Raw genomic sequence first — 27413 nt, forward strand, 5'->3', positions numbered from 1 at the left:
ACACTCCTACAGAAGGAGAACAGATGAAAAAGCACATCACCTTAAAGGTTCCAGGACAGCAGACAAGTTTTGGAGGACAGTCTGTCTGTGCTAGATAGTAAAACACTTTCCATTAATGCTTCTCTTTCTCCAGATGACTTGTGTTATCACATATGCAACCATAATTAATACAGTTTATAGACAGGTTGGCCAGTTTGGTGTAGTTGTCAGGAGTGGAGGCCTCTGTTCTGGAGAACTGGGTTTGATTCCCCACTCCTCCACAAGCAGCTGCTGGGTAATCCTGGGTCAGTTACAGTTCTCTCAGAGCTGTTCTCTCAAGAGCAGTTCTCTGAGAGTTCTCTCAGCCTCACCTACCTCAGAGGATGTCTGCTGTAGGAAGAGGAAGGGAAGGAGATTGTAAACTGCTATGAGACTCTGAATAAAGGGCGGGGTATAAATCCGATCTCTTCCTCCTCCTCTTCTTCTTCTGATCATGCAATCATAAGACCCCTTTCAAGAAGTAAGCATCATTGAAGAGATCTCAGCAGACCACCCTGCAAAGCAGCCGTTTTCTCCAGGGGACCTGACCTCTGCCATCTGGAGAACAGTTATAATTCTGAGTGAACTCAAGTCCTTACCTGGAAATTGGCAACAGTGGTTCCCAGGAGGAAATGGCTGGTTTGGGGAGTGGAGTCTATGGCACTGTACCGTCTGAGGTCCCACCCCTCCTCAAATCCACCCTTCTCCAGGCTCTGTTAAATCTCCAGGAATTTGCCAACCTAAAGTTGGCAACTGCTAAGTCACACTGGCTGTCATAGAGGGGCTGTGGCTGAACTCAGGAGGAGGGAAACCCAAAGCACAACGCTACCATGAAACCAGCCTCAAAAAAACAAACAAACCAATACAAAATTGTCAAACAATAACTTCAATATGCTATATAATCACCATTTAGAAAATTAAATTCACAATTCTCACAATTAATTTCAAATACCGGGTAAGAACACCATACACTTGTACAACACTGAATAATTCTGAATAAAGTGTTATTCAGTGTTATAAAACGCATGGCGTTCTTACCCGGTATTTGAAATTAATTGTGAGAAGCTTGAAGAAACTAACGTGAAACAAGGGCACCAGTACGACCTTGTCGCATCCTTGGACTGCTGGCTGCATATTTTAAAGATTTCTGGACTGAATGGACTGATTTCTCATTTATCTCTACTTCACCTGGATCCTCCTAACTCTTAAGTTGCCAAGAAGAAATGGGACTGGCTTCCTGGTGAATACGTTCCTTGTACTTCGTATAAAGACTGTTTGAATTTAATTTTCTAAATGGTGATTATATAACATATTGAAGTTACTGTTTGACAATTTTGTACAGGCTTGTTTGTTTGAGGCGGGTTTCGTGGTAGCGTTGTGCTTTGAATTTACCTGCCTGTTTTTGCCGTGATTCTCTGTTTGGGTTTGCTTAATAGGAGCAAGCAGCCAGGTCTAGTCAAGTCATTTATTTATTTATTTATTTATTTGGATTTATATCCCACCCTCCCCAACGAAGCAGGCTCAGGGCCATGCCAGCCAGGTGGCATCAAGTCACCCAGAGGGTGCTGTCAGGCCTAGGGTAGCCAACTTCCACCCTGAAGATGTCATGGGATCATAACTGAACTCTAGAAAACAGATCTCTCTCCCCATCCTGGAGAAAATAACTGCTTTGGAGGGTGAACTCCATGCCATTCTATTCAACTGAAGCCTCTCCCTTTACTGAAAGCACCAGCCTTGGTTACCTAGCAACAGCCTCTGGCTAGGGGCAAGGTTGAGGGGAGGAGGGAGAGAGGGAGTGACAGGAAGGAAGTGGCAACCATGGTCTCGGAGGAAACGCTCCCAGTGGGGCCAGGCCTTGCCACCTAGTTGCATTAAAGTGGTGGTGGGGGCTCCCTGGCTATTTCAGCAGCCTTCAGAGGCTGCTTGTGCTGGGAGGCCATCTGTGTGGGCTGTTGATGGGGCAGTGCCTTTTGTGAGGCTGGTTGACAGAGAATACACAGAAGAGTTGGAGATATGTTTGTTTCTAAGGCAAGACTGCTTTGGTGGTTTGTTCAATATTCCCAGGCTTGCAGTAGGCGGGGGCAAGAGAGTCAGCCAATGGGAGGCCAGAGACGCTCACTGAGCTGTGATGGGGCAATGGTTTATGTATTGCATGGAATGCAGCTCTAAGCCAATGGGAGAGCTCCATTTGCCCACCACCATTTTATTTTTTAGATAGATAGATAGATAGAGAGAGAGAGAGAGAGAGAGAGACACACACACACACACACACACATATATATATAAACACCAAGGGCTCTTCCCCCCCACTCCCACAAAGACATTATTATTCCCTGTTCCCAGGGAACTCATCACCTTATTTTATTCCCAGGCTCTGGATGGTACAGAGCAAGAGAGGGAATGACCAGTCACTAACACTCTCTCTGTGAGATATGATAGTCTAACCCACCCACAACAATATATGGTATGACAGCAACAGGAACAAGCAAAGCAAAACATGGCAGGAGACATTACATGGATCCTGACAAAGTAACACCCAGATTCAAATTTCTACTCATCTTTTTTTGGTCAGCACTGACTTAAGCTGGGATTAGGATCTGGTGAATACAAAGTATGGAGGCAGGCAAAATTGACTAGGCTATGTGATATCAATAAGCAGGGAGTCATATTACCCATGGAAGTAATTAAAAATTTTTTACCCAGCTATGAAATTTACAGAGTGATCCTGCGTCTCTGTGGTTAACCTCCTTGACAAGGCTGCAGTGAGGATGAAGTGAAAGAATCTAATCTTATGTATGCTGCTCAGAGCTCCTTTGGAAAAAGAGAATGATAAATACCTCCTAACAAATTTTAATAAGAAAAGTAGTCCCAACATAGACTGAAATTCTTGATCTGCCAAGTCTGGGATAGATGGGATTTATGAATACATCCTGATCACCTTGAAGAATGGGAATCCTGGGATGGAAACTGCATTAGCTGACGTAATCACAGAATTGAGGAAAAAACAAAGCCAGAGATAAATGTTGTTGCAGCATTTCAGACACTCCCCCTCCACTAACTGTAATAGAGCAATGGAATACTCAGGAACATTCTAATTCCTGAAGAGTTAAACTGTCAGCGCTACTGACTTAGAACAGAAAGGAATGAGCTTTTGGTGAAAATGAATACAAGGATACATTCATGATCATTTGTACATGCATGAATAGACAGGTGCATAAATAGGCTCTGACAAGTTATTAGAAATAAAGAACAGATCATCAAATGTTTATGGATTTATACATTTACAGCGTAAGTCTAAGCACAATTACAATCTTCAAAGTCTGTTGAAGTCAATGGGCTTTCCAGGGGGTAACTCTGTACCTTACAGTCAAGTTTTCTGCATATACAAACTGCCTCTTAAACTGAAGTTCCTATCATTTACAGTTCTTCAGCAGTTACATGCATCCTCATTAGAAAAATTTTGAGGTCATGGGGGAAGATATAAATGATTTGGATGAAGGAATAGAGTGAATGCTTATTAAATTTGCTGATACTAAATTGGGAGGGGTTACAAATACAGTAGAAGATAGAAACAGGATGCAAGAATACAGCTGCGAGAATACGGCTGACACAGCCTGTGCCCTGGTTGAATGGGCCTAAGTCATCAGCAGACACAGCTCTCCAGCCTGGTTGTAGCACCACCTAACTGCCCTTGTAATCCACCGAGAGATGGTCGGGGGAAAAATGGCTCTACCCTTTGAAGGGCCTAAATAGCATACAAATAAACACACTGATTTTTTGAAAGGTTTTTTCCTACATAAATAATTTAAGAAAGCCCTTCGAAGATCTAACTTGTGCAGTGCCTTTTCTGCTTCTGAAGTAGGAGAAGGGAAGAAAGCAGGAAAACAATGTCCTGCAACAGGTTAAACGGGCACAACTTTTGGCAAAAAACTCAACATTGGTCATAATGCCACCCTTTCAAAGTGGAACTTTATAAATGGGGGGTCTGCCCTAAAGGCAGCCAGCTCTTCAACCCTCCTGGCTGGTGTGACAGTCATCAGAAAAAGGACTTTCACTGACAAGGCTTCAAGGGAGGAGGTAGCCATAGGGTCAAATGAATCTGAAATCAACTAGGTTACAACTAAGAACAAGGACCATTGGGGAACTATTGGTAGTGAGGGTGGAAACGTATTAGACAGGCCCTTGAGGAACAAATGAGAAGATCTGTGTGAAAACAGGACCTTGCCTTCCACCAGCATGTGTAAGGCTTTTATGGCTGCTAAGTGGACCTTGAGGAAGCCACTTAAAGGCCAGAGGCCTTGAGGAACCACAAGTAAACAGAAACTAAAGGGCAAGGGCAAGAAGCTTTGGAAGCTGCCCACACTGAAAAACGCTTCCATTTGCTAGTGTACAACACCCTAGTAGAGGGCTTCCTGGCATTAAGGAGAACCTCGACAACCTGCTCTGAGAACTGTTCTGGGAGTGGGGGGGGGGGGGAGCAGCCAAGCTGTTGGGCACAACCTCCATACCTTGTAATGGAGAAAGGGGCCATGGTGTAACAGGCCTGGAGCTGCAGGAAAATGCAAGACCTTCCCCTGGGGAGGCTAATATCAATATTTGGAATAATGTCTGTCTCAGACAAAACAGGGTCACCAACATGCATCAAATCTGCTCTGCTAAGATCTTGGCCATTACCCTGGGAATTAATGGAAATGGGGAGAAGGCACAAAATAGCAATCCTTGCGACCTGATTTGAACTGCATCTCCTATCGAACAAAGGTTGCTCCCTACTTTGAAGCAAAAACTCCTGGCCTTGACATTACTCCTAGTGGAAAACAAGTCTACAGCTGGAGTTCCCCAATGGCAGAAGATGATCCAATGAAGCAGACCACTTGTGGTCTGAACTGCTCATTCTACTGCAGGCATTGGCCCTGGTATCCTTGAACGCTGCAATGTGGAGCACCAGTAGTGAAGCCCCCTGGAGGACAGTCAGTTCCAAAATGGCCATCCCCTCTTGGCAAAGTGAGAGGGACACTGTGCCCCCTTGATGATGGATATAACACATAGCTGTCATGTTGTTGGTCTGGATCTGGACAACTCGGTTCCTCCCAGATGTTGAAGAGGAGTTAAGGGCATGACGTACAGCATGCATTTCTAATAGATCAATATGTAAAGTCCTTTCAGAGGGAAGCCACCTACCCTGTATCCAAAAGGGGCCACAATGTGCTCTCCGCCCCACAAGTGAAGCATCAGTGGTGACAGTCACTTGGGACTGTTGCTACCCAAAGCAGACCCCAGAGAACAGACTGCTTTCTAGCAACCACCAATGCAACTGTTGTATCACATAGTACGATAAGGAGGAATTTCTGTCCCTAAATGTGTCTGGTGGGGTTAAAACTCTGAACAAACAAATTTTGAAGAGGCCTCATCCTGAGGTGTGTATATAGAACAGCAGCCACTGTAGAGGTCATAAGGCCTAATAACGTTAGGGGAAAAAAAGAAGGCTGACTGGTAGCATTTTTTTAAATACCTGACACCATTGCTCTTATATAAGGTGCTCTATCCCTGGGTAGAAAAACCCTCCTGAGAGGTTCAGGAGAGAACCAATAAAGGAAGCCTACTGAGTGGGAGTTAATCTGGATTTTTCACAATTAAGCATCAGACCTAGGTCACAAGGTCTCAAGAACCAAAAGGCAATCCCTAGAAGGGGTGATACCCAGCCAATCATCCAGATAGGGGTAAACAGTACAGCCCAGTGATCTAAGATGTGCTAGCACCACGTTTTGTAAACACATGTGGGGCCACAGCAAGCTGAAAGGGGAGTAACTGTGTATGGTATACAGTGCCCAGGGACTTAGAATGCAGAAACCTGTGATGATCTGGGCATGGGGTTACATGAAACTTAGCGTCCTTCAAATAAACTACAATGAATTGTGGACTTAATTCCAAGAAAGGTAGCACAGCAGAGAAAGTTAACATTTTAAACCTTTCAAAGTTAGGCAATGGTTGCGACCCCTTAAGTCTAGGACAGGCTGGAGCCCCCCATCCTTCTTCGGAACTGGGAAGAATCTGGAATTGAAACCTTTGTTAGCATCAGAGGCAGGAAGCTTCTCTATTGTTCCTTTGAACATTAGAATCTCCAATTCAGGGCTGAGTTTGGGCATAGTATTATCTAAGGCAGTGGAGGGGGGGATTTCCCAGGGAGGAAAATTCAACAAACTCTAAACAGTAACTTGAATGAACAATGGCCAGAACCCAGGAATTAGATGTTAGCTGTTGCCAACTGGGGTAAAATTTAGCCAACCGCTCCAGGGGAGAAAAAAAAGGTTGTGCCTTCAACAGCCAGTCTTCTAGTCAAGAAGGGAACCCTTGGACACAGAGAGGCATCCCTGGAGAACTGCTGCTGTTTCTGCTGCCCCCTGGGATCTGATCTGTCGTGGGGTCTATGGCTGGCCCATTGCTAAGATGATTGAAAAGCTGAGATTGGAAAGCTCTCTGCTGAGGATACTGCATATGGTAGGACAACGGTGATGGCTGATAATGACTGTACGGATGATACTGGGGCTTCGCAAGGGTCCTCTGCACTTCATTTGCAGTTCTGTCAGAGATGCCCAAAGAACATACTGTCTGTTTTTTCTAGATCTGTGAAAGGGCATCATCTATTCTGGAGAAAAGAGTCTTCTACTTTCTGATGTGTTTCCACAAAAAGGGCAGTGGAATGAAGACACACACATGTCTGTGAAGAATTACAACTGAAACCATGGCCCAGGCAGAAGAGTCTGTTGTGCATCTCCTGGCATTGATCTGCTGTTTTGACAGACGTAAGACCTCGGTTTGAAGAAATGTGGCAAGTGACTTCTTGTCAGGTCAATGTGAGTAGACATCCTTTCCATTAAAAAAGTCTGTAACCACCCATTACCGCAGCATAACAGGCAACCTGGGGGTTGAAAGCCAATGAAGAATACACTTTTCTGCTGACTGCATCAATTTTGCTACTTTCTCGGTCAGCAGGGGAAAAGTGGACACCCAGCTGGTGACAAGTTTTCATTTCCTCTGTGACAAGAGATGATGAACAAGTAAGAACAACCCCCCCTGCCCCGTTGCTCCCTGTAAAGGGTTCCTACTATTCTTGAAGTGGCAGGAATAGTGGATGGTTTTACCCATATAGTGTTGGAAACACCTAAAATACCCTCTAGCGTAAGAAAGTGATCACTCCTGAGGAGTCAAGAGTAGAGCCTATCCAATATTTTGTCTTTAGGTCTAGGAACTGATGAGGTAGCTTGAATTTCCAATGTTTTGGCCATCCTGATCATTTCCTCAGTGTACACACTGCAAATCCTCATTAGGTAAGATCAGATCCATACTTCCCACTATGTCAGCAAGTGGCAGATCAGAGGGTGGGCCTTATGTTCTGATGGAGAGAGGGCACTCTCATAATCCTGACTTGAAAAACATAGGTAAGCTCTTCTCAGTGGGCAGCACAGCGGCCATCCAGATAGCAGAAAGGAGCGACATTCCTGAAGAGGAGGCTTGGTTCAGCACATATAGGCTGTGTCACGTTCTCAGGGTGCAGGCAGGCAGAAGTCCAAAGCCAGTCCAAGGTCAAAGTCCAGGAAGTCAAGTCACCAATGCAGAATCACAAACTGGAATCAGAAGTTAATGTCCAAAAGCCAAAAGGTCAGGGTGCCAAGGAAATCAAGCAGGTCAGGAAGGAGCGTGGATGCAAGCCAGAGAATAGACTTGTTGCTTCCACAAGGTTACCAGGTCCTGGGTGGGAGCTATATGGGAGTCTCAATCAGCCTGCTCCCTGGGTGGCAGTGACTCTACTAGAACTCAGGGCTGAGATCTGAAGCATCGGCGTGCCTCATGTCTTCACTCTGAAAGTTCTTTCCGGAGCCTGCTTCGAACTCTTGAGATGGGAGGGAGGAGAGCTTGGAGGAGATTGATCGTCAACAGCTGACACTGGTGCCTGGAAAGTGACTGATGGGCCAGCTGCTGTTTGTTCAGCTGAGGAACTGGCTGGCAACTCTTCCAGGTCTGTTAACCCTTCCAGCTCCTTGTCAGGGCTCATGACAGGCTGATCACCCCACTCAAGAGGAAAAGAGAAAGGTTAATAGAAGGAATACTGTTACCAGGGTTCAGAGGGCCATGGAACCGGCTAAGTGAACTGCGACTCTGGAATTAGATCATTCTGAGTTTGTGGAAGTGATTTGGAATTAACCTCTATCTTGCCTTCCAAGCATGATGACTGCAGGTGTGGCAATGGAATTCTTGGAGGCACGATTACCGGAACCAAAGTTGAACCGATGGTGTTGGATCTGTTGGAACCGGAGAGGAGGCCAAGGTCAGGGAGAGTCTAGAAGCTAAATGACATTCATCGTGGTGTCTGCCCTTATGTTCAGATTTTGCTCTAGGCTTCTTAGGGGGCAGTTCTGAAGCAGAGCAAAGCTGCCTGAGTGATCTGGAACTATGCCAGACTGGAGCCATGCTCAGACCTGATGGAACCAATATGATCGAGGGTGGATGTGACAGTTGATTGATCAAGGCAGGAGACTTACTGGTAAGGGTATACTGTCACTCCACCAAAGTTGAAGACTCTGTGGTTGAACTCTCAGAGCCTGAAATGACTTTCCCCCCAAATGCCAGCCTTAAGACATGGGCACTGTCTTCAATGTTATCTGGAGGCAATGTTCGCAGATGACTGTATTGCACCCTTCACCAAGGCAAAGAAGGCAAAATGGCCTGTCGGAGTGGGCCATTTTGGTCCCATGCTAGGAAAACTTATTTTAAAAACCGAGGAAGGGAAGGAGGCCCATCCCAGGAACAAGTGACTGTCTGGGGCAGGGGCTCCCCTTCAACTTTCTAGAGAGAGGGAAAGTTGCTAAGAAATCCTCTGGTGGCTGGCCTGCACAAGTGCAGTTCCAATGTTTGAATGTGCAGAAGACTGAAGAACTGATGATGTTCCTAGGCACTCCCCAATCTTGGCCTCCTCACAAGTTCCAACAGATCCAACACCATCTGTTCCAGCTTTGATTCCAGTAATCATTAGAGTAGAATTAGGGATAGTAGCAGTTTAATGCTTTTTTAACTAAAGGAGTTCAAAAACTGAGCTTACCACACTTTCCAACGATTCAGCATAAAAATCTAAGAAATCACAGCAATATAAAGAGTGGGAAGAAATAGAAAAATGTACATAAAACCAGAGTGGATAAAAATCAACCAAAAACTAAAAAAATAATAATAAAAAAATGGATTTTTTTCATTTAAATCAGATTATTAAATAAAATGCTTTTTAAGGAAAATATATTATCATCCAAAGGTTGTTCCATCATGCAATATGGACTAGTTTTTAATTCTGAAGCATAAGGCTGTATATTCATGCAACGTTTAAATTTTTTTGTAATAAATTCTATAAATCCATTCACAATGTCATGCTCTTCCAGAGGTTTCTGTAAGATTACCGGGCAGTTTCTCTGTCTACAAGATATTATCACAGAACACAGATGCTTGGTTTTGCAGTTCTCAAAACTGTAATTTGTGTCTGCAGAGATCACGCCTCTTCCACATAGCAAAAATGTTATAAAATGAACAGAGTTGAGGAAAAGGCCTTAATCTCATTGTTCTACAAACCTATGTACACAGAATCAAGCCCTTAAGTGCTAAGTTTCAAAAAGTTCAATGAATAGAAAAAGACTGCTTGGAGTGGAATAGATCTGCACAAGAAGAAACATAAGTGTGAGGAGGGAGGGGCAAACAGTAAAAATGAAAGTGAAACTTTTTAAGCAGAATACTCCACAAGACTTTGGATCTTTTGTGTGTATAACCCGAGGTTTATCACATTATTCTTTCCCTGGAGGAGAAAACCTATAATAGCATCAGGACGTAAAAGAGATCCAGTTTGGGAATATTTTAATGAAGTTCCTCTACCTATGGGTAAGGCAGGCAGGCCTGCATGCAAAATGCAAACACTGCAACAAAGAAATGCAAGGCCTGGTGGCCTGAATGAGGCAACATCATGAGAAGTGCTATGATGAAGATGACAACAGAAACATGTTTGAACAATTGATATCGCTAAATACTTCCGTAACAATCACTTTGCTGCAGCAGCTCTGAAAAGAATGGGTGGAACCAAGCTAACGCTCCCACAAGATGCTAGATGGAACTCTGTGGTGGACTGTTTTGAGCACTATATCAAGAACTGCCCTATTCTGATGACAATTTGTGAATAAAATCGAGATTTTATTTATTTATTTAGAATTTATATCCTGCCCTTCCCACAAGTGGCTCAGGGCGGCTTCCATATATGGCACTGTCACGGCCAAAATTCTCAACATTGGGCTTAAGAGAAATGTTGAACATATGCTGAGCATCCTGAAACCCATTTCTGAAGCTTTAAACAAAGTACAGAAAAGTAGCTGTTTAATTGCTGATGCTGTTGAAATTTGGAAGGAACTGAGTGAGCGCTTAAAAACAGAACTACACATTGACAGAATTAAATTACAAGCAAACGAATGGGACAAGCACTGTCTCCAGCTCATTTTTTGGCAAATATTGTCAATATCTGGTACCAGGCTCAACACTTAAGTGCTGAGGAAGAGGAGTTAGCTATGACATGGGTATCCAGCAATCATCCATCTGTAATGCCAGCTTTAATAAACTTCAGCGCTAAGGGGGAACCATTCAAGAAATATCTGTTTGATGAAGATGTTTTAAAGAAAGTCACACCAGTGAACTGGTGGAAGTCACTTAAGCACTTGGATTTAGAGACTATTCAAATAATGATTTCACTTTTAACAGCAGTAACTTCTTCTGCAGGCGTAGAAAGAATATTCTCTTCCTTTGCACTCATTCATTCTAAATTGAGAAAGCGTTTGGGACCCGACAAAGCAGGAACGCTTGTTTTTCTTTTCCAGATTATGAACAAAGAAGAAGATGAAGATGACGAGTGAGCTAAAGAGGACAGGATTTACGTTTTTCATGTGTAGGCTGGGCTAACAGTTTAAGTTTTTTAAAATATATATATTTTGTTTAACCACATCAGTTAACAAATATGGATGTTTAAGCAAACATATGCTATAATGTTATCATTTTAGTTGAATAAAACAATTTAAATTATTATTATTAAGGTAATGATTATTCTTCTCCTTCCAATAAAGTACAGCAGAAAAGTTGTCCAAATATGATTAATCTATTAAACTGGAGATAATTCACCTCACAATAATTTCATAATTATCTATCTATAATGTGTTTCTAATAGTATTAAAAATCAATATTTTTATATAACTGTAAAACTAATGTGAACAGTTGTTATTCTAAAAATGAAATCTTCATCTAATTGTGAATATTAAGGTTATACCAGCAAAAATGAGTCTTTATGTAGAAAACTATTATTTAAATCAAGTCTTAAAGACTTGACTCCACCCTGTGTCAAGCATGTGGTTTCAATGACGAGTCGGGTTTGATACAAGACTACATTTATTGATAGACCAATACTTTCAGTGTAACAGATTCTTGAGAGTGATGCTACAGATACATTGATACAATACTTTTAAGGCTAACTTCAAAAGGATTCCAAAAGGTGGGGGCGAGGGATGCGCTCTCGCACATAAACTATCATAAATGTCTACATTCTCATGGCGTTATCAGGACTCCGTCCTTGCTTTCCCCAGATGTGCCGCACTCCCTAACAGGAATGTATGGGAAGGTGCTGATTACTTTTTCTCAAGTTAGTTTTGTTTCTCTCTACTTCTACTTTGCAAGCAATAAAGCAAGAAGGGGGAGGGGAAAGAATAACAGAGCTAACAGACCTTGGTCCTCCATGATATTTCACAGACCAGTTTTATGGAGAACCCTAAAACAATCAATTACCAATGGAATTTTACCACGCTTGACACCCTGCATGAAACTGAATAAACAATGGTGAGTGCTAGAGGAGAGCTTGAAATTAACACTGACTGTCCATTGAACTAATACCAGAAATACCTACGATCTAAATTTGATTCAGTTCAGTTCCCATATTACAGATAAAAGAGAAGTTAAAGCTGAACATGTTGCATTCATGTCACCTACTGCTGTAATTATCTTCCAAATCTACTTTTCATAGATAATTTTTTTCTTGTGGATAAAGATTTGCACACAACTTGTTCCTCGCTCACAGCTGACTAGAAATTTTGTTTTGACAACATATCCTAACTGCTGATAGGGAAGAACCATCTACTCTCTCTACTAATGCAGTCACTATTTAACAGCTGACTGTATCCTCCAACACATGGCAGGCCAAAATGATGAATCTGGTTGGATTTTTGTACCATTTTAAGTGCTACTGGCAGATTCATAAGGGATAAAGATTAAAAGCAACATTTTAGAACTCATTAGTATCACTTCACGACCAAACAACAACAAAGAATACTCATCCAGAAATGTATTCGTTATCTGAAACATGTTTTCCTAAACTGCACCACCTATTCCCAGAGGGGGAGGAAGAAGAGAAAGACTTAATGGATAACGACTGTTTATATCTATCTGGAGAGCACGCAGCAGTAAAAAAATGTGGTTGAACACGTGTACAAATCAGGAAAGATTTCCTGTAACAGATTTTCTGTAGCAATGACAGGAAACCCAATGAGTTAACGGATGGCAAAATACTCTAGTGGAAGGTCTCTAGTTTGGTGTAGTGGTTAAGTGTGCGGACTCTTATCTGGGGGAACCACATTTGATTCCCCACTCCTTAACATGCAACTGCTGAATGACCTTGATTCAGTCATAATTCTGTCAGAGTTATTCTGCTCAAGAGCAGTTTATGTCAGCCCCACCAACCTCACAAGGTGTCTGTTGTGAGGAGGGGAAGTGAAAGGAAACTGTAAGTCAATCTGAGACACCAAGTGAAAGGCAGGATATAAATGCAATCTCTTCTTCTTCTTCCATTACCTCCACTCGCTTAGATGGCAAGAGAACTCATGATGCATTTAACCTTCTAAGAAAGCTCAGAAAATTATCGGAAGCTTCTTATCTAAGTAAAACAAGCCATTCCCATTCAGTCATAATCCTGTGGATTTTTGATAATATGAAATTTAGCATGCCATCTGAAGTTGACTCATTTGAGAATGCTAGCATCCTTTGGTATGAAGACAAGCCTACTATATATATTGTTCTTGAATGCCCATTCCTGTTGAGTACAAAATCAGATTCAAGGTTCTGATTACGACCTTCAAGGCCTTGAGTGGTCTGAGACTGACATGTCTATGGGACCGCCTCCTCCGCTATATGCCCCTGGAAGAGCATTACACTCTACTGGTTGAAACTTGCTGGTGATCCCTGGCCCTAAAGGAGTCTGGCTGTCCTAGATGCAGACCAGGGCTTTTTCAGTGGTGGAACTCTATGCAGAGGACATCATGGCCCTACGAGATCTTCTACAGTTCCACAGGGCATGTAAGATAGAGATGTTCCACCAGGCTTTTGATAAAGGACAGCAACGGTTGCAAGCTAGCACCTCTCTTCTCTGCCCCTAGGCACCACCCCAATGCAGTGTCCAGAAATACGGCTTAGAAGAATTTTATTAGGATGCCATCAGAGTTTACAAATGTTTGTGTTTAACTGGTTTTAACTGTTTGCATTTTTATCTGTTGTTGTACGTCACCCACAGCCTGGCACTAGCCGGGATGGGGCAATTCATTAAGTCAAATAAATAAATCATATTTAATTAAGCTGCAAGAATTATATATGGGAATAAGAGGAAGAAATCTTGAACATATAATGGATGTAGACTTTTCAAAGCCCAAACAGTAAAGACTACATTTATTATGGCAAGTTGAGCCTTGAAACAAGAAGCAAACTGCGTAGAATACAGAACTTGCACTTAAACTGACAGATCGAAGATGACACAAGCAAAAACATACACAGTACATCCCCCATCATACCACTGTCCCTGAGTTACAATATCATAGGCCTCTTGAGCCCCATACTTCTTGGCATTAAATAAGGCCCAGTACAATGAGCCACCATTCTTTGTGAATTCTAAACGGTGGAATTAATCTAGTGACCAAAATGTTTATTACACTATGATGATTTAGTAGCAAAACATTAACACTTCCTTATGGAGAAGGAAGCTACCTTAAAATTCAGAGCCTGAACACAAAATAAGCTTACTGAACCAGACCATTAGTTCATCAAGTCATTATTATCTACTCTAACTGGCAGTGGCATTCCAGGGTCTCAGGCAGTTGGCTTTCGCATCACCTACTGCCAGATCCTTTGAGATGCTGAGGATTGAAACCAGGTCCTTCTGCATGCTAAGCAGCTGCTCTACCATGGCTTCTCCCCTGGCAGTTGTATTTAAAATCTTGTATTTAAAAATATTTGAGATAATCATTTCCCTAAAAACCACTGCCTGCTGAAGCTTGGTAATGAAGTACAGTGCAGTCTTACCATACTTTTACACAAAACATTTATTTAAGTTATAATGGCTGTTGACACAGCAAGCAGTATCACAAGCATAAATAATCATACAAGTGACTGCTAATAAAAGTACATTATTAAGACATACAAGCAGGTGGCATACATTGGGGAGGGATGGTGGCTCAGTGGTAGAGCATCTGCTTGGGAAGCAGAAGGTCCCAGGTTCAATCCCTGGCATATCCAACTAAAAAGGGTCCAGGCAAATAGGTGTGAAAAACCTCAGCTTGAGACCCTGGAGAGCCGCTGCCAGTCTGAGTAGACAAGACTGACTTTGATGGACCCAGGGTCTGATTCAGTAGAAGGCAGCTTCATAAGTTCATATTAGGGGAGGGACGGTGGCTCAGTGGTAGAGCATCTGCTTGGTAAGCAGAAGGTCCCAGGTTCAATCCCTGACATCTCCAAAAAAGGGTCCAGGCAAATAGGTGTGAAAAACCTCAGCTTGAGACCCTGGAGAGCCTCTGCCAGTCTGAGTAGACAGTACTGACTTTGATGGACCCAGGGTCTGATTCAGTATAAGGCAGCTTGATATGTTCATATTAGGGGAGGGACGGTGGCTCAGTGGTAGAGCATCTGCTTGGGAAGCAGAAGGTCCCAGGTTCAATCCCTGACATCTCCAAAAAAAGGGTCCAGGCAAATAGGTGTGAAAAACCTCAGCTTGAGACCCTGGAGAGCCGCTGCCAGTCTGAGAAGACAATACTTTGGACCAAGGGTCTGCCAGTCTGAGTAGACAATAGTCTGAGTAGACAATACTTTGGACCAAGGGTCTGCCAGTCTGAGTAGACAATACTTTGGACCAAAGGTCTGCCAGTCTGAGTAGACAATACTTTGGACCAAGGGTCTGCCAGTCTGAGTAGACAATACTTTGGACCAAAGGTCTGCCAGTCTGAGTAGACAATACTTTGGACCAAGGGTCTGCCAGTCTGAGTAGACAATACTTTGATGGACCCAGGGTCTGATTCAGTATAAGGCAGCTTCATATGTTCATTGCATCACCCACATCATCATTCCACGTACTGCATCCTAACCAAGGCCTGTCTTCACAGGTACATAAAATCACGCTGTCTCACATCTGCAACACAAGAATAATTACGGTAATTCTATATATTAAACAACAAAAACATCAAAAGCAAACGTTAACCGCGGGGAGACCGCACAAACTTAATAAATAAGACTTCATCATAAAAGCTGACAAATTATCCGCACAACAAAGAACACCCCCCCCCCCCACCCCCGATAATGGAAGGTAAGGTTAACGGAGCACAGCTGCAATCATGTCTCCTCGTAAGAATAAAGAGAAAGGAGAATCTCCTTTTGGTGCAAAGAACATAACGCATAGGGAGAGGTGCGGTGTGGTGTGGAGAGTGGATAAAGCTCTTTTCGTCATCCAAGCTCACTGCAAGGCAGGCGTGCCAGCCTTCTCATAACCCCGTGACCACACAGAACGCCTGCCCCTTCCCTCCCCAGCCAGCCCCTCTTTTCTTACCTGCAGGCCTCCTCCTCCCAGCCCCCTCCAGCCCCTCCGCCTGCAGCAGGAGAGACCGCCGCCCTTGGCAGGCGCCGCCACGGCCTCCTCCTCCTCCTCCTTCCTTACCTTGGTCTCCTTGACGTGCTGCTTGATGCCCTCGGGGTACCACTGGACCCGCACGTAGCCCCGCCGAAGGGTGCTGCCGCGGCCCTCCTCTCCCGCGCAGGGGCCCCCGGACTCGGAGCCGCCCGAGCTGCCCACGCCGGGCCCGCCACTGCCGCCGCCTCCCCCGCCGCCGGGGCCTCGTCCGCCCTCGTCCTCCTCCGAGTCGGAGTCCTCGCCGTGCATGACGCGCACCAGGCCGAAGCGCACCGAGCCCCGGTAGCGGCCCGAGACCAGGTCGTGAGTGAAGAGCAGCCGCTGGGAGACGCCGGCGCCGGCTGAGGCGGGAGGAGCGGGGGGCTCCGCCATGGCGGGCGGGCGACTGGCTGAGGAGAGGAGGAGGAGGAGAAGGAACAGCCGCAGCAGCGCTGACCGCCCGGCCCGAAGCGCAGTCACCGTCCGTCGGGGGCGGCGCTACGGCGGCGAGGTCCCGCCTCTCGTCAAATAGCGGCCTCTGCTGCGGCGCCGGCGTCGAGGACGTCACGAGGGGGCGGGGCGTCGTGGGGCGGTTCCTCAGGGCCGCTGAGGCGGGAGGGCAGCAGAGGAGGTGGCAGCGCGGGAAGGTTGATGAGGGTGGGGTTGCCAAGTCCGATTCAAGAAATATCTGGGGACTTTGGGGGTGGAGCCAGGAGACTTTGGGGGTGGAGCCAAGATCAAGGGTGTGACAAGCATCATTGAACTCCAAAGGGAGTTCTGGCCCTCACATTTAAAGGGACATCACACCTTTTAGATGCCTTCCTCCCATAGGAAATAATGAAGGATAGGGGCACCTTCTTTGGGGGCTCATAGAATTGGACCCCCTGGTCCAATATTTTTGAAACTTGGGGGATAATTTGGGGAGAGGCACTAGATGCTATACTGAAAATTTGGTGCCTCTACCCCCCAAAACAGCCTCCCCCCAGAGCCCAGATACCCGCAGATCAATTCTCCATGATTTTCTATGGGAGTAAATCTCCATAGGGAATAATAAAGTTCCCATCAGACATTCCCCTCCCCCCGCTTTCTGACAACCCTGAAGCGGGGGGGGGAGGGCCTCCAAACTGGGAGACCCCCTGCCCCCACCTGGGGTTTGTAACCCTAGATGAGGGGCTGCGGCTGGGTTCGAGGAGGGGAGGCGGGAAGGATACGCGACGGGGAAAGCTAAGAGGAACCCGTTCGAGAGAGCAAAAGCCAGGAAAGCTGTCTGTCAAAAGAAAGTGGCTGGAGTGAAAATGGAGGAAGGGGTTCAGAAAGGTGGAGCTTTTGAAGTGGGGGGGGGGAGTTGAAAGTAAAACGGGACTGAAGTAGAAGATGGAAGTAGGACACGGGAGACGGTGGAAGAGGAGTAGCGTTCAGTTCATTTGGATTTGAGCTGCATTTTTTATTTAAAGAGGTTCTTCCAAGTAAGTATATCATTAGGGAGGGACGGTGGCTCAGTGGTAGAGCATCTGCTTGGGAAGCAGAAGGTCCCAGATTCAATCCCCGGCATCTCCAACTAAAAGGGTCCAGGCAAATAGGTGTGAAAAACCTCAGCTGGAGAGCCACTGCTGGTCAGGGGAGGGACGGTGGCTCAGTGGTAGAGCATCTGCTTGGGAAGCAGAAGGTCTCAGGTTCAATCCCCGGCATCTCCAACTAAAAGGGTCCAGGCAAATAGGTGTGAAAAACCTCAGCTGGAGACCCTGGAGAGCCGCTGCCAGTCTGAGTAGACAATACTGACTTTGATGGACCCAGGGTCTGATTCAGTAGAAGGCAGCTTCATATGCAGGAGGGACGGTGGCTCAGTGGTAGAGCATCTGCTTGGGAAGCAGAAGGTCCCAGGTTCAATCCCTGGCATCTCCAACTAAAAGGGTCCAGGCAAATAGGTGTGAAAAGCCTCAGCTTGAGACCCTGGAGAGCCGCTGCCAGTCTGAGTAGGCAGTACTGACTTTGATGGACGGAGGGTCTGATTCAGTATAAGGCAGCTTCATATGTTCACATATGTTAAAGGGAGGAGGGACCAGATCTGGAGCTCATGTGGGAGAAGGATGAAACAAGATTAGCACAGGTCACAGAACCATGAGGGGAAAGGCAGAAAGGGAAATTGGGTGGGAGTAGGAAGGAGTTGGGGAAGAGGGGGCAAAGGAAAGGCAAAGAGATTGTGAAATTTGTGGTATGGAGAAGAAAATGAAGAAGAGCTGGGGGGGGGGGGGGAATAAAAGTCGGATCTTCATGCATTCATATGATTTTTATGCTGAAATTAAATAAAACCACCATCATATGCAGCATCACGCCTCCATGGGTTTACGGCGCCACACCGGTGCAAAAACAGGGTTCCAAAGCATGGATCTTCATGAATTCATATGATTTTTACGCTGAAATGAAATCAAAGCACCCTTGTGCTGTAGACCGTCTTAGACTATAGGCAGCACAAGAGAAATCATGCCTCCACAAATCTGTGGCACCACGACAGTGAAAAAAAACATGTTTCCAAAGCACGGATCCTCGTGGATCATTATGACTTTGGTTTGGGTCCCCCCAAGCTTACCATGAATTCTTACATCATGTCCATTGGCAGAGTTTGCACCACAAAAATCGTGGATCCACAGCTTTGTGGCAGAACCACGGAGCAAAAACACGGTTTTGAAGCATGGATCCTCACAGATCCTGGTGGGGGAGTGTTTTGGGTCACCTAAAGCTCAACCTCAAATCACATATTGTGCCCGTGCGCAGAGTTTGCTCCACAGGGACCATGGATTGACAGCTTTGTAGCAGCACCATAGAGACAAAATATTGTTTAGAAGCATGGATCCTCATGATTTTCTCATTGGGTCACCATAAACTCACCATCCAACCACATATTGTGTCCCTGGGCAGAGCTTGCACCCCAGAAATCGTGGATCCAAAATATGGTTCTGAAGGACAGATCCTCACATTCTCTAGGTTTTTGCTTTGAGCCATCCCAAGCTCAGCATCCAATTCCATATCGTGTCCATGGGCAGAGCTTGCACCCCAGAAACCACGGATCCACAGCTTCGTGGCAGCACCATGGAGCCAAAACACAGTTTTGAAGCACGGATCCTCACAGATCCTCATAATTTTTGCTTTGGGAAGCCCCAAGCTCTCCATCCAATCATGTATTGTGTCCATGGGCAAAGCTTGGACTCCATAAATCATGAATCCATGGCTTTGTGCAACACCATAGAGCCAAAACATGGTTTTGAAGCACAGATCCTCATGGATTTTGCTTTGTACCACCCCAGGCTCACCATCCAACCACATATGTCCATGGGCTGAGCTTACACCCCGGAAATCATGGATCCACAGCTTCGTGGCAACACCATGCAAGAAAACTATGATTCCAAAGCACAGATCCTCATGGATCCTCATGATTTTAGCATTGGGTCACCCTAATTGCACCATGAAACCATATGTCATGTACATGGGTAGAGCTTGCACCCCCGAAATCATGGATCCACGGTTTTGTGGCAACACCATGCAAGAAACTATTATTCCAAACCACTGGTCCTCATGGATCCTCATGATTTCTGCATTAGGTCACCCCAATTGCACCATGGAATCATATATCATGTGAATGGGCAGAGTGTGCACCCCAGAAATTGTGGATCCACGGCTTCAGGACAGCATCATGGTGCAAAAACTTGGTTTTGAAGCACGAATCCTCACAGATACTAATGATTTTTGCTTTAGGCCACCTCAAGCTAACCATCAAATCAAATATTTTGTCTATGGGCTGAGCCTACACCCCAGAAATTATGGATCCATGACTTTGTGGCAGCACCACAGAGCCAAAACATGGTTTTGAAGCATAGATTCTCATTATTTTTGCTTTCGGACACCCAAGTTCACCATCCAATCCCATACTGTGTCCATGGGCAGAGCTTGCACCCCAGAAATCATGGATTCACAGCTTTGTGGCAGTGCCAGGGAGCCAAAACATGACTTTGAAACACGGATTCTCATATTTTTGCTTTGGGAAACCCCAAGCTCACCATCCAATCACGTATTGTGTCCATGGGCTGAGCTTGCACCCCAGAAATCATGGATCTATGGCCTTGTGGCAGTGCCATGAAGCCAAAACATGGTTTTGAAGCATGGATCCTCATGCAACCTCATGATTTTTGCTGAGCGCCTGCTCCGGCTGCAACGCCACTGAGGATGTTCTCCGCAGCTGAGAACGAAACGTCTGGAAGGAAAACTTTCTCCAGTAGAACACGGCACTTGATCCCGAAAGATTCTACAAACCCTAATCATTGTTTTTTTGTTTTGTTTTTCAAGAAAAAAACCTTTATTTAATTTTCCATATTCATTCTATACAATCAGAGATACTAAATTATATAATCATTCTCATAGAGAAAAAATACTAGTACCAGATACAATATCTCTACTCACTGTGTTTAACAATACGTAACTCAAAAGAATAATAACTCCTTGTAAAAAGCGTATTTTGGAATGATATCTTGTTCACTTAGGTACCCAACTACAGGAAACCAAACTGTCTGGAAAGAAGTAAAAATTGTTGCCTAGCTTAGGAGTTGACAGGTTGTCTGCTACTTTCCCTATTAAAAAGTGGTTCCATAGTTTGTTCTGCCACATATGGAGGGAAGGTGGATTCTTGTCCCTCCATTTAGATGCAATAACTATTCACACACGATTCTGCCTTATACAGAAGCAGACCCTTGGTCCATCAACGTCAGCATTGTCTGCTCAGACCGGCAGCAGATCTCCAAAGTCTGAGGCAGAGGTCTTTCACAACACCCTTCACAACGCCCAGCCCTTTTTAACTGGAGATGCTGGGGATTGAACCTGGGACCTTCTGCATGCCAAGCTGACGCCCTATCACTGAGCCAAGGCTCCTCACCTGGAATAGCAATATTCTTGCTACCGCCAACAAAATGGATATTAAAATTTTTGTTTTCTTATTTCAGGGTGAGTCAGGCCAGGGGAACAGAAGAGCAATTTCTGGTGTTTCAGGACTCCAGTTATGATCTGTATCTGCTGAAAAATGTGTGGTGTATGCTGGGGCAAAGCCACCAGCAATGTTTGAGATCTGCAAACTGACTGCAATTTTTCCAACATTTTGGACTGATGTTGGGATATTTTCTGGTTAGCTTGCTAGGTGGATTGTGCCACCTATATAGTAATTTGAATGAGTTAAATCTGATATTGAATATAGGTAAAAGAAGGCCTGGAGAAGAATATATCTCTGTCCAGTGTGTATTTTTTAAGTCTAAAATTGCAATCTATTTCCCAGGCTTTGTGAATCATTTTATTATCTAACTGAGATGAGCCAAGCAACATTTGATAGATTTTTTATATCAAACCTTTGTATTCTCCTGTTTGATTTTTAAAAAGCAGCTCAAAAGGGGATGGTGTTTTCTTAAGTTGTTCTGCATATCTTTGTTTTTGTATCATATTTTGTAATTGTAAAAATTGAAACCAAGGTACTGTCTTTCCAATCTTTGATTCTAATTCCTGCTTATTAATAAATTTGCCTTTGTGAGTCAAATCAATTATTCATTTGATTCCTTTTCCCCTCCATTCTTTACAAGCTATAGAGTCTTGCCCAGGATTAAACCAGGGCTGGTTCAGATGTAGTCATGAGAGAGTTTTCTGGAAGTAGGGATTTTCTTTCAGTATCCCATATACGTAAGGAAGCTTGCAAAAATGGGTTATTTTGAATTGCTTGGAGCCTGAACTTTGGTTACTTCCAAAATAATTCCAAAGAATTTAAAGGTTTAACAAATGAATCTTCTATGGCAGGGGTGGCCAAACTGTGGCTCAGGAGCCACATGTGACTCTTTCACACATACTGTGCGGCTGTCAAAGCCCCCACAGCTCCATTGCTCAGCTTGGAGAAAGCATTTGTCTCTTTAAATCACTACTCCAAGTCAAGCCAGTCAGGGGCTTGGAGGATGCATTTAAAGTTAAAGTTGCTTTCTTTCCACATCTGCCTCCCTTCCCCCTCTATTTTTCTACCCTCTGTCCTTCCTTCTTGCCTGCCTTGTAGCTCTCAAACACCTGACATTCATGTCTTGCAACTCTCAAATATCTGATGCTTATTCTATGTGGCTTTTATGTTAAGCAAGTTGGCCACACCTGTTCTATAGTTTGCCAAGAAGGAATACTTTGCGCAGTTAAGGACCTAATTATGTCTGCTGCCTCGTAATATGAAGTTTGGAAAAAGGAAAGGTCCCCTGTGCAAGCACCAGTCGTTTCCTACTCTGGGGTGACGTTGCTTTCACAACGTTTTCACAGCAGACTTTTTACGGGGTGGTTTGCCATTGCCTTCCCCAGTCATCTACACTTTCCTCCCAGCAAGCTGGGTACTCATTTTACCAACCTCAGAAGGATGGAAGGCTGAGCCAACCTCGAGCCGGCTACCTGAAAACCCAGCTTCTGCTGGGGATCGAACTCAGGTCGTGAGCAGAGCTTAGGGCTGCAGTACGGCAGCTTTAACACTCCGTGCTATGGGGCTCTTCAGGTATGTTTAGGCCACCATTTTTTGCAGTATGTCTGAAAGAGGAAAATTTAATTCGAGGCTTCCTGTATGCTCAAAAAATTTTATTTAGAGACTGCTGCCATTTGTTAAGGTATGAATTTGGAATTGAGATAGGTATTGTACGAAACAGAAATAAACACTTTGAAAGGATAACATTCTTTAGTAAGCTGATTCTGTCAGCCAGGACAAATACTTTGAAAGGATAACATTCTTTAGTAAGCTGATTCTGTCAGCCAGGACAAACCAGGGTATTCTGATGCTTTAATTGGGTGTTTGTACTGTGACAGAGTTTATCAAAATTGCAGGAAATCAAATCCTTACGGTCTGGAGGTATCTGCATGTCTAAACAATGCCAGGAAGAATTTTGCGAAACATATTTGGTTTTGTTTTGAAGCCTGATTGCATTAGACACTTCAAGGCAGATCAGTATAATGCTGGATTTGTTGATGTTCACTTTTAAGCCTGAGATCACACTAATTTTTAAAAAAGAGGGACTCCAGATTTGGTATGGAAGATTCTGGGTTTGTTAAAAACACTACCAGTTTATCTGCTTATAAACTGACTTTATGAATGAATCCACCTATTTCTATGCCAAAAAATACTGTAATCTAAGTGTATAGCTTTCGCCAAAGGCTCAATTGCCAGGGCGAAGAGCAATAGAGACAACGGGCATTCTTGGCATGTCCCTCTAAAAATCCTCATTGGGTCACTTAAAAAGTTGTTTGTTTGGATTCTGGTGGTGGGCTTAGAATAGATAGCAGAGATAGCATAATAAAACTTGATTCCAAAATTTATGGCCTTCAAAAGATGAGTTAAATATGAAATTTCCACACTGTCAAAGGCTTTTTCTAAGTCAATTGACATTAGAAGAGAATTCACTTGATGTTGTTTGCAGTGTGAGATAACACTGACCACTCTACAGATGTTGTCTGTTAATGATCTTTGGGGTATAAACCTCGTTTGGTCTGGCTTAATGTAATTGGTGATAATTTTTATAAGCGATTGGCTAACACCTTAGAAAAGATTTCAGCATCACAATTCAGTAATGCAACTGGCCTGTATTATCTAAATTTCTGTTTTCTTTTGGAAAGGAAACTATGTAAACTTCATTCCAAGAGGCTGGCATTTTGTTAGACTCTAGCACGTGGTTACAGATTTTAGTAAATGTGGTAATAATTTCAGCTTTAAAGAGTTTTAAACATTCTGGAGGAAACCGATTTCATTTGTTTAATTGCCTCCAATATTTCAGTTGATGTTATTGGTTTACCTATGAAATTGTGATGTTCACAAGATAACTTATTTGTTATTGGACAAAGAGTAAAAATTTTTTTGATGGCCTATACTGTTGGAGATGTAGTGGCATACAGGTTTCCAAGGTATTTAGCAAAGCATTGGCCAATATCTATTATGGAATATATTTTCCTTTCAAGGGTTTTTTTCTTTGCCCTGCAGGCCAAAGTTTTAACAAATTTAGGTGATCTCTGCCAAGAGGATTGTTTCAAGAACAACAGCCTTTTTTCTGTATTAGTGGTCTCTAAAGTTTCATATATTTTTCTTTCTGTTAATAATTTCTTTTTTTAGAGCCAGTTAGTTTGTGTTTCCTTTCTAATTCTTGTAGTAATTCTGTTATTCGTTGGGACTTTAATTTTTTGTAATGTGATAATAAAGCTATTATTTTGCCATGAATAACAGCCACATAAGTGTCCCATACAATGGAATTTTAACCTCACCTGTGTCATTTTCATTGCAATAATCTCTGGTTATTTTAATCAGTTCTTCTGTGCAGCATTGCCTCTGTAAAATATATTTGGGTAACTTCCAGTTAAAGCGTGGTCTGCCCACATAAATGGGCCAATTTAAGCCTCTAAAAGTATTGAAACTACTATAGAATTAGAGCATAAAAGATAGTCTATTCTGGTGTAAGAAGAGAAATGAGGAGAGAAGTAGGTGTAATCATGAGTGGTCTTATGAAGATTTCGCCAAATATCACATAAGTGATATTTTACTAACATATCATGCAGTTTGGTTACTGTTCTACCTGATCTAGTTGTTTTCTTTTTGGGGTGGTATGATTTGTCCAAGGTGTAGTCTATTATTAAGTTAAAATCTTCACCTACAATCAAATAGTCTTCAGCAAAGTCGAGCAAGGATTGGAAAGTTTCACCCAGAAATCGTTCTTAGTTGTCATTGGGTGCATAAAATGACATGATCGTATACATGACATTGTCCAGGTTGCCATTTATAAACAAAAAATGGCCATTAGAATCATAAAAATCAGTGCAAGTAAAACATTGTTTCAGCTAAAAGTATGGCCACCCCCCCTAGCTTTGGAGGAGCCATGTGCATGAAATTGCTGTGTATAGCATTTAGATTGTAGTGTAGGGTGGAAGTCCTTCCTTAAATGCGTTTCTCGGATTAAGAGTATATCAGGTTTAGCTTTCAAAATAGAAGTGGTAATCTGTTTAGCCTTAATCCTGTTGTTGAGACCGCGGGCATTAATTGTATGTATCCTATAGTAGTCAGACATATTCTGAAAAACTCTAAAAATGGAACTTAAGTCACAAATTTGTTCTATAAACACTTCTTGTGTGTAGTGTAACGAATATAATCTCAAAATACCCATTATAATTTCCACAATATCTGTTATAAACTCTGCAAAATTAACCAATGTAGGAGCACAGGTAAACAAATAAATATTTCTACTGTTCTATAACCCCCTAATACTCTACCTACCTAATCTATAACAATCTCACTATATTATAAATCTAACGAAATAACTTATCTGTGATCTATTGTGAGCTAGAGCCCTCTCCTTCATTTTTATATGGACATTGTGATTCCTGGCTAGGGTACCAAGCTGCCTGGAGTTTCAACTTGCACACATCTATAATCTATAAGAACTAAAATAATAGTAATTATTAGTTTATTTCTATTCCGCCCCTTCCCCCTTTTGGGGGGCTCAGAGCGGAGTACAACAATTTAAATTAAAATCACAATAAAATCATAATAAAAACAAGTTCAACATTCAGTAAGTGCAGTAAGTTAGTTCAGCAAGGTGATATAAAGCAAGATAGTATAGCACCACAATACTATGATGCAGCAGGCCGTAAAGGCGTAGGGGGAGGCCAACCGATCTAATAGGTAGATAGATGCCCATTGCCTCATCCAAAGACCTGGTGGAACAGCTCCATTTTACAGGCCCTATGAAAGGCCAGCAAGCCAGGTAGGGCCCGGATCTCCATAGGGAGCTGATTCCACCAGGTCGGGGCCAGGACCGAAAAAGTCCTGACCCTGGTAGAGGCAAGATGGGCATCCGGGGGATAATGAAGCTAGACCACCTATGTAAGAAATTTTATAGCACCATTTTAAAATTTTTAATTTTTAAATTATAAATTGTTATATGTTTTTGATTTTATAACCATATGGCATTGTTATTATGGTATTGTGACTGTGAGCTGCCCAGAGTCTGTATGGAGTGGGCGGCATACAAATGTAAGGTAAATAAATAAATAATCTACACGTGGGTATAAGCCATGCTACCAGTTTGTGATTAGATGAGGGCCATGTGGGTACTAGTCCCCAAGGAAGGGCTTCCATGAACGGGTCCAAACCTGGCAAGAGGACTTCCAGCCTGCTATCATGCACAAGCCCCCTGCTCTGCAGAGCAAGAGATTGTGTGGTCGCCATGAGCTGTCCAGCTATGTGGTTTTCAGCCCTCCTAATGGAAGCCATTACAAGAGATAGCAGCATCAGTGGTTGTCTTCCTGCCTCTTCGGACTCCATGAGAGCGAAGCAGGAACCCCATGTACTTAATATGCAATCCGGACATTTCCATAAAGCAATCAAGCTTATCTCTATGTGCATCCTGCCAAACATTTCAAACTATCCATCTTACAATAGACTGTGCCAGCCGAGATGAGAAGAAGACAAAGACCAAACCCAACCCAGAGACCAACGACATTGTGTAGGTTGGATGTCACTCAGGGCTTTTTTGGTAGAAAAAGCCTAGCAGGAACACATTTGCATATTAGGCCACACACCCCGATGTCACCAATATTTCACATAGGGCTTTTCTATAGAAAAAGCCCAGCAGGAATTCATTTGCATATTAGGCAACACCCCGTGACACCAAGCCAGCCAGAACTGTATTCCTGTACATTCCTGCTCACGAAAAGCCCTGGTGTCACTTTAGATAACAATTTGGCCCTATATTGTTACTGGAGATAACTTGGTTTAGTATAGTTAATCCCATCTTCTCCTGTTACTTTCCAAACATCACCATGGAGCCTCCCCTTTTCTGAGGTCACATACCACATGTCCCAGCATCATAGCCCATCTGACCTCTACCTCCTGAGGGCATAGGGTAGTCCTTAAAAGGTCTAACCCATGACTTCTCAGGTGTTCAGCTGACAGTATACCTACCCTGCTGTTAGACTCACCCCCTAAACCTGATCAGTTTTGGGTCCCCGATAGTAAGATACACATGCCGTGCCTTACTCCCCCTTTCCTTTTTCATCGCTCTTGGAGCTTCACCTTGAAGACTACGAGAGGTAAAGTATCACCTTTATCACCTTATCTAACCCAACTAGCCAAGAATAAAGACTATTTCCTGGGAAAGTAGCAAAAAAATTCTCAACTAAGACCTTATAACAAGAATTTAAATAGTATCAATACTAAAAATAAAAATTAAGATTACCCCCCCACCCCTCCTTTCCTGATTCCTTATGGAATTCTGTTAAAGGTATTTTGCTTAGATAAAAAGAGAGAAGAAAAAGGGAAAATATTCAAACTTGATCCCGAAAGACTCTACAAACCCTAAAGTATCACCTTGTCTGTGTTACCCCTTATATGTGACCC

At 43.5% G+C, this 27413-nt stretch overlaps 1 protein-coding gene across 1 annotated transcript in view; it reads right to left on the reverse strand.

Moving 5' to 3' along the window:
- UBE2O (ubiquitin conjugating enzyme E2 O) overlaps nt 1-16392 on the reverse strand; it is a 149267-nt gene extending 132875 nt beyond the window's left edge. Inside the window, exon 1 of the mRNA XM_060253506.1 lies at nt 16043-16392. Coding sequence (XP_060109489.1) covers nt 16043-16387 — 345 coding nt within the window. The 5' untranslated portion in view covers nt 16388-16392. The remainder of the gene's footprint in view (nt 1-16042) is intronic.
- Between the last annotated feature and the right edge of the window lie 11021 nt (nt 16393-27413).

Source organism: Heteronotia binoei, chromosome 13 (genome assembly GCF_032191835.1).
Source record: "Heteronotia binoei isolate CCM8104 ecotype False Entrance Well chromosome 13, APGP_CSIRO_Hbin_v1, whole genome shotgun sequence".
Taxonomy (NCBI): domain Eukaryota; kingdom Metazoa; phylum Chordata; class Lepidosauria; order Squamata; family Gekkonidae; genus Heteronotia; species Heteronotia binoei.